General features: G+C 42.4%; 1 protein-coding gene across 1 annotated transcript in view; it reads right to left on the reverse strand.

Moving 5' to 3' along the window:
- Positions 1–1,429: 1,429 nt before the first annotated feature.
- Positions 1,430–11,991, reverse strand: part of LOC106586437 (basic leucine zipper and W2 domain-containing protein 1-A) — a 21,656-nt gene continuing 11,094 nt past the window's right edge. Inside the window, exons 5-12 of the mRNA XM_014173712.2 lie at positions 11,677–11,742; positions 11,122–11,257; positions 10,591–10,700; positions 10,009–10,179; positions 9,553–9,699; positions 9,182–9,320; positions 2,341–2,463; positions 1,430–2,120 (exon numbers count right to left, since the gene is read on the reverse strand). Of these exons, the coding sequence (XP_014029187.1) occupies positions 2,089–2,120; positions 2,341–2,463; positions 9,182–9,320; positions 9,553–9,699; positions 10,009–10,179; positions 10,591–10,700; positions 11,122–11,257; positions 11,677–11,742 (924 nt within the window). The 3' untranslated portion in view covers positions 1,430–2,088. The remainder of the gene's footprint in view (positions 2,121–2,340; positions 2,464–9,181; positions 9,321–9,552; positions 9,700–10,008; positions 10,180–10,590; positions 10,701–11,121; positions 11,258–11,676; positions 11,743–11,991) is intronic.

An 11,991-nucleotide genomic window follows, 5' to 3' on the forward strand; every position in this document is an offset into this window, starting at 1 on the left:
CCTTTGGATTATACTACTACCTGAGCATCTACTGACATTCAGGGAGAAGAGAGGAGTGCACTGTGGCAGCTTACCAAGACTATGGCAGGCAGCAGCAGCGTAACAGGCACAGCAAAATCCCACGGCCATAGTGCCTCTGGTGTTGTTTACAGTATAGGGAGGTAGGAGGACATCACAGCCACCCACATGGCTCTTTGCTCTGCTCCTGTCACACACACACACAGCAGCTAGCCTAGTGTTTAGTGTTGGGCCAGTAATAGAAAGGTCGCTAGTTTGAATCCCCAAGCCCACTTAACCCTAATTGCTCCAGGGTCCCCCATTGATAATAGCCGATCCTGGCCATGACCTCTCTCCCCAAGGGTGTCTCAGATGGAATTGGGATACGCCCCAAAAAATACATTTTCAACTAACACGTGTGTTAATACACACGTGTGAAATATGGCAAATAAGCACGCACCAAATTATTACACACAGCCTTCTAAGAACAGTGCCTTCCCTGTACAAGCATGTCACACGAAAAGTAGCAGAGTAATACTTCCTACTTTTGATAACGCTTTCAAGCTATAGCCAATTTAATAGGTTTCTTTTGTCCAATAGGTTTCACTGGAGCAGCACAACTTTAAACATCCTCATACTGCCATCTATTGGTGAGTAAAAATGTATTGCACTAACCTTTTTAACTATGAACTCAAAAGCAGTCGAACGAATCTGTTTCCTGCCATCTTTACTTTATTGATGCAGCCTTTTTGTGATGAGGTATATGCATGCATGGGGCTTCAAACATATATAATACATAATGTTCTGTAGGCTAAAAAACACGTTGATGGCCAGTTCCAGGTCCACAGGGAGAGGTTCCCTGCTTGTTTAATGCACCAGAGTATACTATTTGTTTAATTAATTAAATCAATCAAAACTGTAAGTCACCTTACTCAGTGACCTGAAATAAAGTGTCTTGCTAATTGAGATATCTGACAACCCCCCAGTCTAACTGCCCTGCACTGAATTACCTGTTATTCCCTACCTCAGTGATATTCAGGTGTTTTGCACCTTGAATTACAGCCTCACCCCTGCTCTTCCTCATGCATGACAGAGCGATAATTACCATTTAAAGTGAGGAGAGAAGTTGACCTCCAAGTTGGATTGTCGTTTTGTACCTTCCACACCGGGAGTAATGGCCTACACACCTTGAATAATGTTACTCTTGTCAGGTATTTTAGATTATGTGAAGGTTAGGTTAACTCTACATGTGTACACTATGATATGTAACAAGCCATATATATATTTTTTTTAATCCCTCATATTTTGCAGGTACATCGACAAGATTTCTATTCCCCACCTTTCCATAACTGCTGCAGAGGATCATTTAAGAAGCCTAATGCGAAAACACTTCAGAATGACAAGCTCAGAGAGTAATTACACAAACACTGAAAACTAGTACTGAACTTTATTTTAAAAAGTCAAATTGATATCAGGGTAAAGAAATTACAACAATAACCAAAATTAAATCTAGAATCTGGCACAGTGTTACAGAAGATGTCAGAGAGCGATTACAGTTTACACCACCGGCAACTTTTCAGTAGACTGGTAGCTAGAACTTCATATAGTGTGGACAAGAGAGTTCTAGCCTGGCCATTCATTTTAAAATATGTCACACTGGCTAAATAAAAATACAAAAGGAGTTAAATAGTGAGCATTTATGTATCAACCACTGGCAAATAAGAGTCCAACTGCAGTAAAAGATCGCTATGAATCATGCCAGTGGAATGAATAGTACATTTTAAAGGGAACTAAAACACAGATACATACCAACAGAAGGGGCTGGGTGAGTTAAGGGGGGCGGTTTTAAAATGTGGCAACATGTCTTTCCCTTCAAATGAGGAATTATTAAGTGTGTCAAGGGAAAATCTATTCATGATTCTTACTATCCAGAAGTGTAAACTTTATAAGTTAAAAAAAATGAACATGATGTAAAAGCCCTTAAATTACATCTAGACATTATGGTTGTTGAGGAGGTAGAATAGAAAAAAAAAAGACGTCATTACGTTATTCTAAAAAAGAAAACGAGCCTTGGATTTGGCTTGAGGTCCTTTAGTCAGCCTCTTCCTCCTCGGACTCAGATTCTGAAAAAACAGATAAGATTCAAGTCAACTGCATGCACAGACAAATGTGCTATGGTGAATACAGACAAAACTACATGCTCAGTCACAGACAATGGGACTATCGCCTATTTTGAAGGCGAGGTGATTATTGTACCTACTATAGTTGAACTGATATTCAGTCGCTCTGGATAGGTGTCTGCTAAATTACTCAACTATAATGTAAAACGTAAGCCATGCTCACCTTCCTCCGCGTTCTTGAGCCACTCCACAAACTTTTTCATCTGTTCCAGGAAAACACTTCTTCCTTTGGCAACGTGGGCCTCGGTGTACCACTTCAGAATGGCCTCCTCACTCAAAACATCCGCTGGGAAAAATAAATCAACATGATCATTACAAACCAGCAGTCATCACGGGATAAAGATGCCATTATGGCCACTTGACAAAGACAATTATGCCCAACTAAAAAGTGCTGATGTGAATCTGCTAGGCAACCTTGCTTTCAAAACACTAACGCAAAAATTTGCTTCGATTGGCCGAAATGTTAGAAGTTGTATTTTTCCATAGACACCCTGTGTTTTATTCAAATACTCTACAGTGAGGGAAAAAAATATTTGATCCCCTGCTGATTTTGTACGTTTGCCCACTGACAAAGAAATGATCAGTCTATAATTTTAATGGTAGGTTTATTTGAACAGTGAGAGACAGAATAATAACCAAAAAATCCAGAAAAGCGCATGTCAAAAATTGATTTGCATTTTAATGAGCCAAATAAGTATTTGACCCCTCTGCAAAACATGACTTAGTACTTGGTGGCAAAACCCTTGTTGACAATCACAGAGGTCAGACGTTTCTTGTAGTTGGCCACCAGGTTTGCACACATCTCAGGAGGGATTTTGTCCCACTCCTCTTTGCAGATCTTCTCCAAGTCGTTAAGGTTTCGAGGCTAACGTTTGGCAACTCGAACCTTCAGCTGCCTCCACAGATTTTCTATGGGATTAAGGTCTGGAGACTGGCTTGGCCACTCCAGGACCTTCTTGAGCCACTCCTTTGTTGCCTTGGCCGTGTGTTTTGAGTCATTGTCATGCTGGAATACCCCTCCACGACCCATTTTCAATGCCCTGGCTGAGGGAAGGAGGTTCTCGCCCAAGATTTGACGGTACATGGCCCCATCCATCGTCCCTTTGATGCGGTGAAGTTGTCCTGTCCCCTTAGTAGAAAAACACCCCCAAAGCATGATGTTTCCACCTCCATGTTTGACGGTGGGGATGATGTTCTTGGGGTCATAGGCAGCATTCCTCCTCCTCCAAACATGGCGAGTTGAGTTGAAGCCAAAGAGCTCCATTTGTCTCATCTGACCACAACACTTTCACCCAGTTGTCCTCTGAATCATTCAGATGTTAATTGGCAAACTTTAGATGGGCATGTATTATGTGCTTTCTTGAGCAGGGGGGCCTTGCGGGCGCTGCAGGATTTCAGTCCTTTACGGCATTGTTTTCTTGGTGACTATGGTCCCAGCTGCCTTGAGATCATTGACAAGATCCTCCCGTGTAGTTCTGGGCTGATTCCTCACTGTTCTCATGATCATTGCAACTCCACGAGGTGAGATCTTGCATGGAGCCCCAGGCCGAGGGAAACTGACAGTTCTTTTGTGTTTCTTCCATTTGCGAATAATCGCACCAACTGTTGTCACCTTCTCACCAAGCTGCTTGGCGATGGTCCTGTAGCCCATTCCAGCCTTGTGTAGGTCTACAATCTTGTCCCTGACATCCTTGGAGAGCTCTTTGGTCTTGGCCATGGTGGAGAATTTGGAATCTGATTGATTGATTGCTTCTGTGGACAGGTGTCTTTTATACAGGTAACAAGCTGAGATTAGGAGCACTCCCTTTAAGAGTGTGCTCCTAATCCCAGCTCGTTACCTGTATAAAAAAGACACCTGGGAGCCAGTTATCTTTCTGATTGAGAGGGTGTCAAATACTTATTTCCCTCATTAAAATGCAAATCAATTTATAACATTTTTGACATGCGGTTTTCTGGATTTTTGTTGTTGTTATTCTGTCTCTCATAGTTCAAATAAATAATTAAATCCGACTGCAATTGTTTTGATTGTGCTGGGCCGGGCTCAGACTTGCTGCGCAGTGTAAAAAAGAAAATGACAGCGAGTGAGTGACTGTGGCTAGCATCCGTTGGTTCGCTCTCCTCTCTGCTGCAGTGACCACCACAGAACATCAACAATGTTTATCACACTGTCCGTGTTGTTGAAGCTGCAACACCATTACAGCCATCTGACAAATGATCGGTTAACGAAATCCCCCATTTGTTTAGGAAAAACATTCCCTATTCCCTCAACCCTTGCTCTCTTTAACCTGTCTGGGATAGGGGGCAGTATTTTCACGGCCAAATAAAAACGTACCCGATTTAAACTGGTTACTACTCTTGCCCAGAAATGAGAATATGCATATTGTTAGTAGATTTGGATAGAAAACACTCTAAAGTTTCTAAAACTGTTTGAATGGTGTCTGAGTATAACAGAACTCATATGGCAGACAAAAACCTGAGAAAATGACAAGCAGGAAGTGGCCTGTGACAATTTGTAGTCCTTCTGTTGCATCTCTATCGAAATTACAGTATGTGTGCTGTTACGTGACACTTTCTAAGGCTTCCATTGGCTCTCTAAAGCCTTCAGAAACCGGATTGACGCGTCTCCTGTCTCTGGGCAGATAACATCAGCAGAGTTTGTCAGTGGACTGCCTGGTGACAGAGAGACTGGAGATGCACATTCACGAGACCACAATTTTGTTTCTTTCCCTCTTTGAATGAATACAACGTTGTCCGGTTGGAATATTATTGTTATTTTACGAGAAAAATAGCATAAAAATTGATTTTAAACAGCGTTTGACATGCTTCTAAGTACGGTAAAGGAACATTGAATTTTTTTATCACGAAATGCGCTCGCGCGTTACCCTTTGGATAGTGACCTGAACGCACGAACAAAACGGAGGTATTTGGATATAACTATGGATTATTTGAAACCAAAACAACATTTGTTGTTGAAGTAGAAGTCCTGGGAGTGCATTCTGACAAAGAACAGCAAAGGTAATCCAATTTTTCTAATAGTAATTCTGAGTTTAGTGAGCCCCGAAGTTGGCGGGTGTCTGAATAGCTAGCCTGTGATGGCTGAGCTATGTACTCAGAATATTGCAAAATGTGCTTTCGCTGAAAAGCTATTTTAAAATCTGACACCGCGATTGCATAAAGGAGTTCTGTATCTATAATTCTTAAAATAATTGTTCTGTATTTTGTCAACGTTTATGAGTAATTTAGTAAATTCACCGGAAGTTTTCGGTGGGTATGCTAGTTCTGAACATCACATGCTAATGTAAAAAGCTGTTTTTTTTAAATATAAATATGAACTTGATTTAACAAAACATGCATGTATTGTATAACATAATGTCCTAGGAGTGTCATCTGATGAAGATCAAAGGTTAGTGCTGCATTTAGCTGTGGTTTGGGTTTTTGTAACATATATGCTTGCTTTGAAAATGGCTGTGATTATTTTTGGCTGGGTACTCTCCTGACAATCAAATGTTTTGCTTTCGCTGTAAAGCCTTTTTGAAATCGGACAATGTGGTTGGATTAACGATCTGATCTTCCAAATGGTGTAAAATAGTCATATGTTTGAGAAATTGAAGTTATAGCATTTGAGGTATTTGTATTTCGCGCCACGCGATTCCACTAGCTGTTGAAAAGAGTGGGACGCTAATGTCCCACCTAGCCCAGGGAGGTTAAGTGACAAATATGCGTCACATGCACGTGACCAATAGGGCCTGATGTATAGCATATCATAAAATCACAACAAATTAGTCATGAACTCAGAACACAGTAACAAGTGACATCAAAATGGATGCAGAGGAAATGACAAACTAGAAACGGGGGAATGTTTACTGGTTGCTCAGGAGGTAAAGGTGAAGTCAGACGTGGAATAAATTTGACTAGTTGTGGAAAATACTGGAGATCAAGCAAAAGTATGTAAGATGCAAGCATATTATGAGTGCCAAACAGGTATGGTTAGATTACAATATAACTCTGACCGCTTGGAACAATGTAAACACTAAATAAATAAGCGTACCAGAAAGTTGGTTGTAACATTGTTTGTAAAGCCTTCATTACAGTAAAGATTAAAAACAGTTGCATGCATTCGTGAACGCAATTGCCGAAATGGAATGGTTTATTTATTGTGTACGCTAATTATTCAAGGGTCACTTTATTTTATTTTAAAACAAATGCTTGATTGCATTTCAAATCATGAATGACTCGTATTCTTTGTGATGACAAACGAATGACTGATACAGTAGTCTATAGAAAGTATTGAAATACAGGCCTAAGTAAGATACAGTATCAAGACTAAACAGGATGTGCTCTAAGGCCTAAATCTCGATGGTGGTTATACAAGGCTGCTATACTAAGTCTACTAAATTATAATGATCATAATGATGCGATCAAGAAAAAGGAGGGTTGATAAAAATGATTTGACAATTTGGAACAGCGTAAATACTAAATAAATTGTAAGTAATATCAGGAAGGCTGTTCTAACAACAACAAAAAAGAGAATAAAGCCTTCATTACAACAAAGCAACGATTATAAAACAGCTGAATTTATGAAATTGTTTATCCGACATTTGGTTGCGTGAGGCTTGGTGCTCACATAATCAGTAGGCTATTAAACACTCAAACAGTCAACAGAAGCAGGATCTGTCTTATTTCTGTAGACATATACACACACTACATGACCAAAAGTATGTGGACACCTGCTCTCTGAACATCTCATTACAAAATTATGGGCATTAATATGGAGTTGGTCACCCTTTTGCTGCTGTAACACTCTTCTGGGAAGGCTTTCCACTAGATATTGCTGTGGGGACTTGCTTACATTTAGCCACAAGAGCATTACGGAGGTCAGGCGATTAGGCCTGGCTCGCAGTCGGTGTCCAAATCATCCCTTTGATGGAGTTGAGGTCAGGGCTCTGTGCAGGCCAGTCATGCTCTTCTACACCGATCTCAACAAACTTTCTGTATGGACCATGCTTTGTGCACAGGGGCATTGTCATGCTGAAACAAGAAAGTGCCTTCCCCAAACTGTTGCCACAAAGTTGGAAGCACAGAATTGTCTAATGGCCTTGTATGCTGTAGCGTTAAGCCGGACCATGAAAAAACAGCCCCAGACCATTATTCCTCCTCTACCAAACATTACAGTTGGCACTATGTATTCGGGCAGGTAATGCTCTACTCGCATCCACCAAACCCAGATTCGTCCATCGGACTGCTAACTGGTGACGCCTGATTCATCACTACAGATAATGCGTTTCCACTGCTCCAGAGTACAATGGCGGCGAGCTTTACACCACTCCAGCCGATGCTTGGTATTGCACATGGTCAACTTAGGCTTGTGTACGGCCGCTTGGCCATGGAAACCCATTTCATGAAGCTCCCGACAGAGAATTATTGTGCTGACGTTGCTTCCAGAGGTAGTTTGGAACTCGGTAATGAGTATTGCAACCGAGGACAGACGATTGTTTACGCACTACACGCTTCAGTGGTCACGTTCTGTGAGCTTGTGTGGCCTACCACTTTGTGACAGCCGTTGTTGCTCCTAGACGTTTCCACTTCACAATAACAGCACTTACAGTTGACAGGGGCAGCTCTAGCAGGGCAGAAATTTGACTAAATGATTTGTTGGAAAGGTGGCATCCTATGACGGTGCAACGTTGAAAGTCACTGAGCTCTTCAGTAAGGCCATTCTACTGCCAATGTTTGTCCATGGCGATTGCATGGCTGTGTGCTCAAGTCTATACACCTCTCAGCAACGGGTGTGGCTGAAATAGCTGAATCCACTAATTTGAAGGGGTGTCCACATACTTTTGTATATATAGTTTATATTGATGTTATAAAGCCAGGCACATTTAACAGTTATGTCTATAATCTATAGCCTAGTCCAGTTGGGGTTTTCTCTCTCCTCACTTTTCTTAGTCAATTAAGGCAAGGGCTGTTTTATTGTCTCCTAACTCCGCTGCTGACTCTGCCACATTGTTCTCAACACCAATATGCTCGTTGACTTTGCTATTATACACATAGCAACATGGTCTAGAAAAAGTCGCCAATTCAACAGTGCACTTATGTTTCAGAACCGCAGACAGCGACTGCTATTAAACACGAGAGAAAGAGCATTTGTTATAAGATAATATTATTTGTATTAGTGTTGCACCATTATCCTTAACCATATATAATTTCAGTAGCACATGTCTTAAGAGTGATGGACTGAGCCATCCCCACGGCCTCAATGGATCAGTCCACTCAAACAGGCGCAAATCAAACAGATGTCTTGTACACCATGAAACATGATTTTTTTTTGCTACTGATCGACTTAAGAATTATCGGTCAACCAACAGCCTATCGACTAAACAATCGACTTAAATGGGGTCAGCCCTAGCGCATATAATGTCCCATATCTCATATTTGGAAGAATATAAAATCATTCTAAAACAGACCACTGACCCTCCAACATTTTCAGGTGGGCTCAGGTTGGCTGAACAAAGCAGAACAGAAAGTGAAGAAAATAGACCAGTATTTCCACCTCTTTGGCCATTGATTCTGCTCCACTTGGCAAAGCAGAATAGGAACGCCCATCTTTCATGGTAGTCAACGCAGATCTCGCTTTGATTAGCACAGCGGGAAGGTTTTGGCGGCTACGGTCAATGCGAGGTCAGAAGATGGAATCAAAGCTCACTGGACAGAAAGATCCAAGGTCCCTCCCTCGGACATTCCCATCCAATGAGCTTTGAGAGGGATTGAGGAGACAAGGACGGTGGACGCAGACAACGCTGTTCACTGTTCTCCTTCCCTTTGTAAGTAAGTAAACAAGCCTTGTCCGAGCCAGAACAACCCATAGGTGCAGGAGCCCATGTCCGGTTTCTGTAGTGTAAGGCAGCTTGATACACAAGTACACACCCTGGACAGGAACCTAGTCTGTCGCAGGGTCTTACCCCCAATCCATCTCCTTAATGCTGAGTGCCAAGCATCACTTTTACCTTTGTAGAGCAGAACCACAATCTTCTGGAAGGAGTTCATGAAATGGATGTTGTCATAACAGTACTCCTGCATCTTCACCAGCAGCAGGATCTCAGAGGCTCCCTGGGATGTGAACGCCTTCAGCAGTGGGCTGTATTGCTATGGAGAGACAGGGGGTGTTTCAATGAGTCACAAAAAACAAGCCACAAAATTACCCTCACTTCGGTCACATTTTGGAGCACCATGTGCCTATGGTGTCTGATACCATGGCTGATTGTGAGAATCCTGCGGAGAAGGTGAACTCAAGTTTCTCTCCACACAACTCATATTTGGTAAGATGGGGAAGTGATGGCTCTGAAATCAGTGCAAGCCAATCAGCCAAGTGGCTCACCTTCAAGTGTTTGATGGCTTGTTCTGTAACCAGCTCCTCTTTCTTGTTCCACTCCACATAGCTCATAACGCTGGTCCACACGATGCCGATCATGGTCTGCTCTGAAATGTTGTTCTTCTTCATCTCCTCCCTGGCTGAGGCAATGATCTGGAGGGAAAGAAGGGTATGAAAGTAAGTCCGTAAGTAAGAAGTGATTCTGGTTATTGGGCATTTCATGTCCATCCCATGCTAACAAAATGAGGATTCATAATCAAAAACTATCCTTCAACACAGAGGCTGCGATCTGATTCTCTACTCCAAGTGTGCACAAATTCACTTCCCATGCTAAAACCAATCCAATGCGTCTAAATCAATTAGGGACAATGAGAGCAAGTGCACCCTTGAAGGGTTAAGGGTAGGGAATGGAACTCAACCAGAGGAGTGCTTCTCCAGCAATCAGCCAGGCTTTGGACTCACGTCTTTGAAAGCATCCCCGCGCTCCATCTGTTCCTGGAGCTCCTTCTGAAGCTCCTTACGGGACCCGATGGCCTGCTGGTTCCTGGCAAAGTCTGACAGCTCCTTCAGTCCAGCATCTGTGAAGTACTTAGAGAAGTGCTCACAGCTCCGCTTGTTGGCAGGAAACAGCTCCTGCAAGACACAAGGTGAAGAAACAGGCTTAACCACACAGAATTAAGTAGAACACATGCAACTATATTGCATCTTTATGCTTAAGCCCTGTCCAACTAAGAAGGTTTCTCCTTGGCTCTCTCAATTCATCTTTCCTAAGTTCCTTGCATCCACTTACCGCCTCATTATGAAAACCCCTTGGAAAGAGGGGAGGTCAGAGGGTAGGGACCATCGACCTTCTCCGATACAATTGAGAAGGTGAGGAGATAGGATGCGAGGATGCGAGGAATCAAGGAAAGACAGAACCTTTGTATTCCGAGAGCTCTCTTTCCTTAACTTCCCTGCTACCCAATGACTGTTTTACACTGAGCCAAGGAAAGCTAGCATGGCTTCGGATTGGACATCACCCACATGATTGGTGGTCTCACTCACCAAAAGCCTGTTATCCATGCCGACCTTTCGGAGACTTCCGGCCACAGAGTTGATGTCCTTCTCATGGATCCAGGATTTGAAAAGTTTCACAGCAAAGGCTGCAGAGACACCTGTGTAAAAAATAAGACGGGGGAAACCATTTATTTTAAGCCTACCAGGTGAAAAGCCAGATTCCACAGGACACGATTGCAGAAGTTTTACAAATCTGCCCAGTAAAAACAGAAATTAAGCAATTTCACACACACGGATTGTTGTATGAGACAAAACCATAAATACGCCCTAAGTAAATTCACAACTTACAGTGAATGTTTGCAACTTTCATTTAACTTAAGTCCCTACAAGTCCTTTTCACAAGTAACTGGACATGAGCTTAATGTATATAGTCTGGTTTCTCCAGACACAGATTATGCCTAGTCCTAGATTTAAAATAATACTCAATGGAAAATCTCTATTGAAAGTGATTTTTAGTCCAGGACTAGGCTTAATCTTTGTCCAGAAAACCTGCCCTATTGAGCTGGCACTGCTGCACACCTTCCTTGACGAGGTTCTCGTTGTAGAGGCTGTTGAGGATAGAGGCTGAGATGTTGCCGTTGGCCAGCAGGATGCCAGTCAACATGGCCAGCTTGTTGCGCTCAGACTCAGTGAACCCCTTTAGGAACAGCAGCAACTGCACAGGAGATAAGAGGGAAACGCAAATACTGAAACTTAGAATAGAATACAATAGAATGCTAGCATAAGGATGGAATGGAATACAATAGAATTCTGGTATAAGAATGGAATACAATAGAATGCTGGTATAACTGTATAACACTATGGAACATAAGGCCTCGAGTTGAGAGAATTGCATATTCTGGAACAAAATGTCTAATGCCAGGCTCAATAATGAAATCCTTCCTGACGTCTATCAAGTATGTATCCCAAATGGCAACCTATTCCCTTTATATTGCACTATTTTTGACCAAAGCCCTATGGGTGTCATTTGGGAAGCAGCAATGAGTTGAATAACTCTATGGTGACAACAGAAAGATCCAACAGATAAAAAAAGCATGTGTCATTTTGAACAATGCTGCACAACAACATATTTACCTTCTTGATCTCCTCTTCGAACCCTTTCTCCAGGTACTTGTAGCGCCTGATAAGCTTGTTGAAAACCTAAGTAACGACAGGGAAAACAGAGTCAGGGCCGGTTTCCCAAAAGCATCTTAAGGCGAAGTTAATTGTTGGAACCTTTGTAGGAGGTTTTGCCCGAGTGGCGCAGCGGTCTAAGGTACTGCATCTCAGTGCTTGAGGCGTCACTACAGACACCCTGGTTCAATTACAGGCTGTATCACAACCGGACGTGATTGGGAGTCCCGTAGAGCGGCGCACAATTGGCCCAGCGTTGTCCGGGTTTGGCCGGTG

Source organism: Salmo salar, chromosome ssa25 (assembly GCF_905237065.1).
Source record: "Salmo salar chromosome ssa25, Ssal_v3.1, whole genome shotgun sequence".
Lineage (NCBI taxonomy): Eukaryota > Metazoa > Chordata > Actinopteri > Salmoniformes > Salmonidae > Salmo > Salmo salar.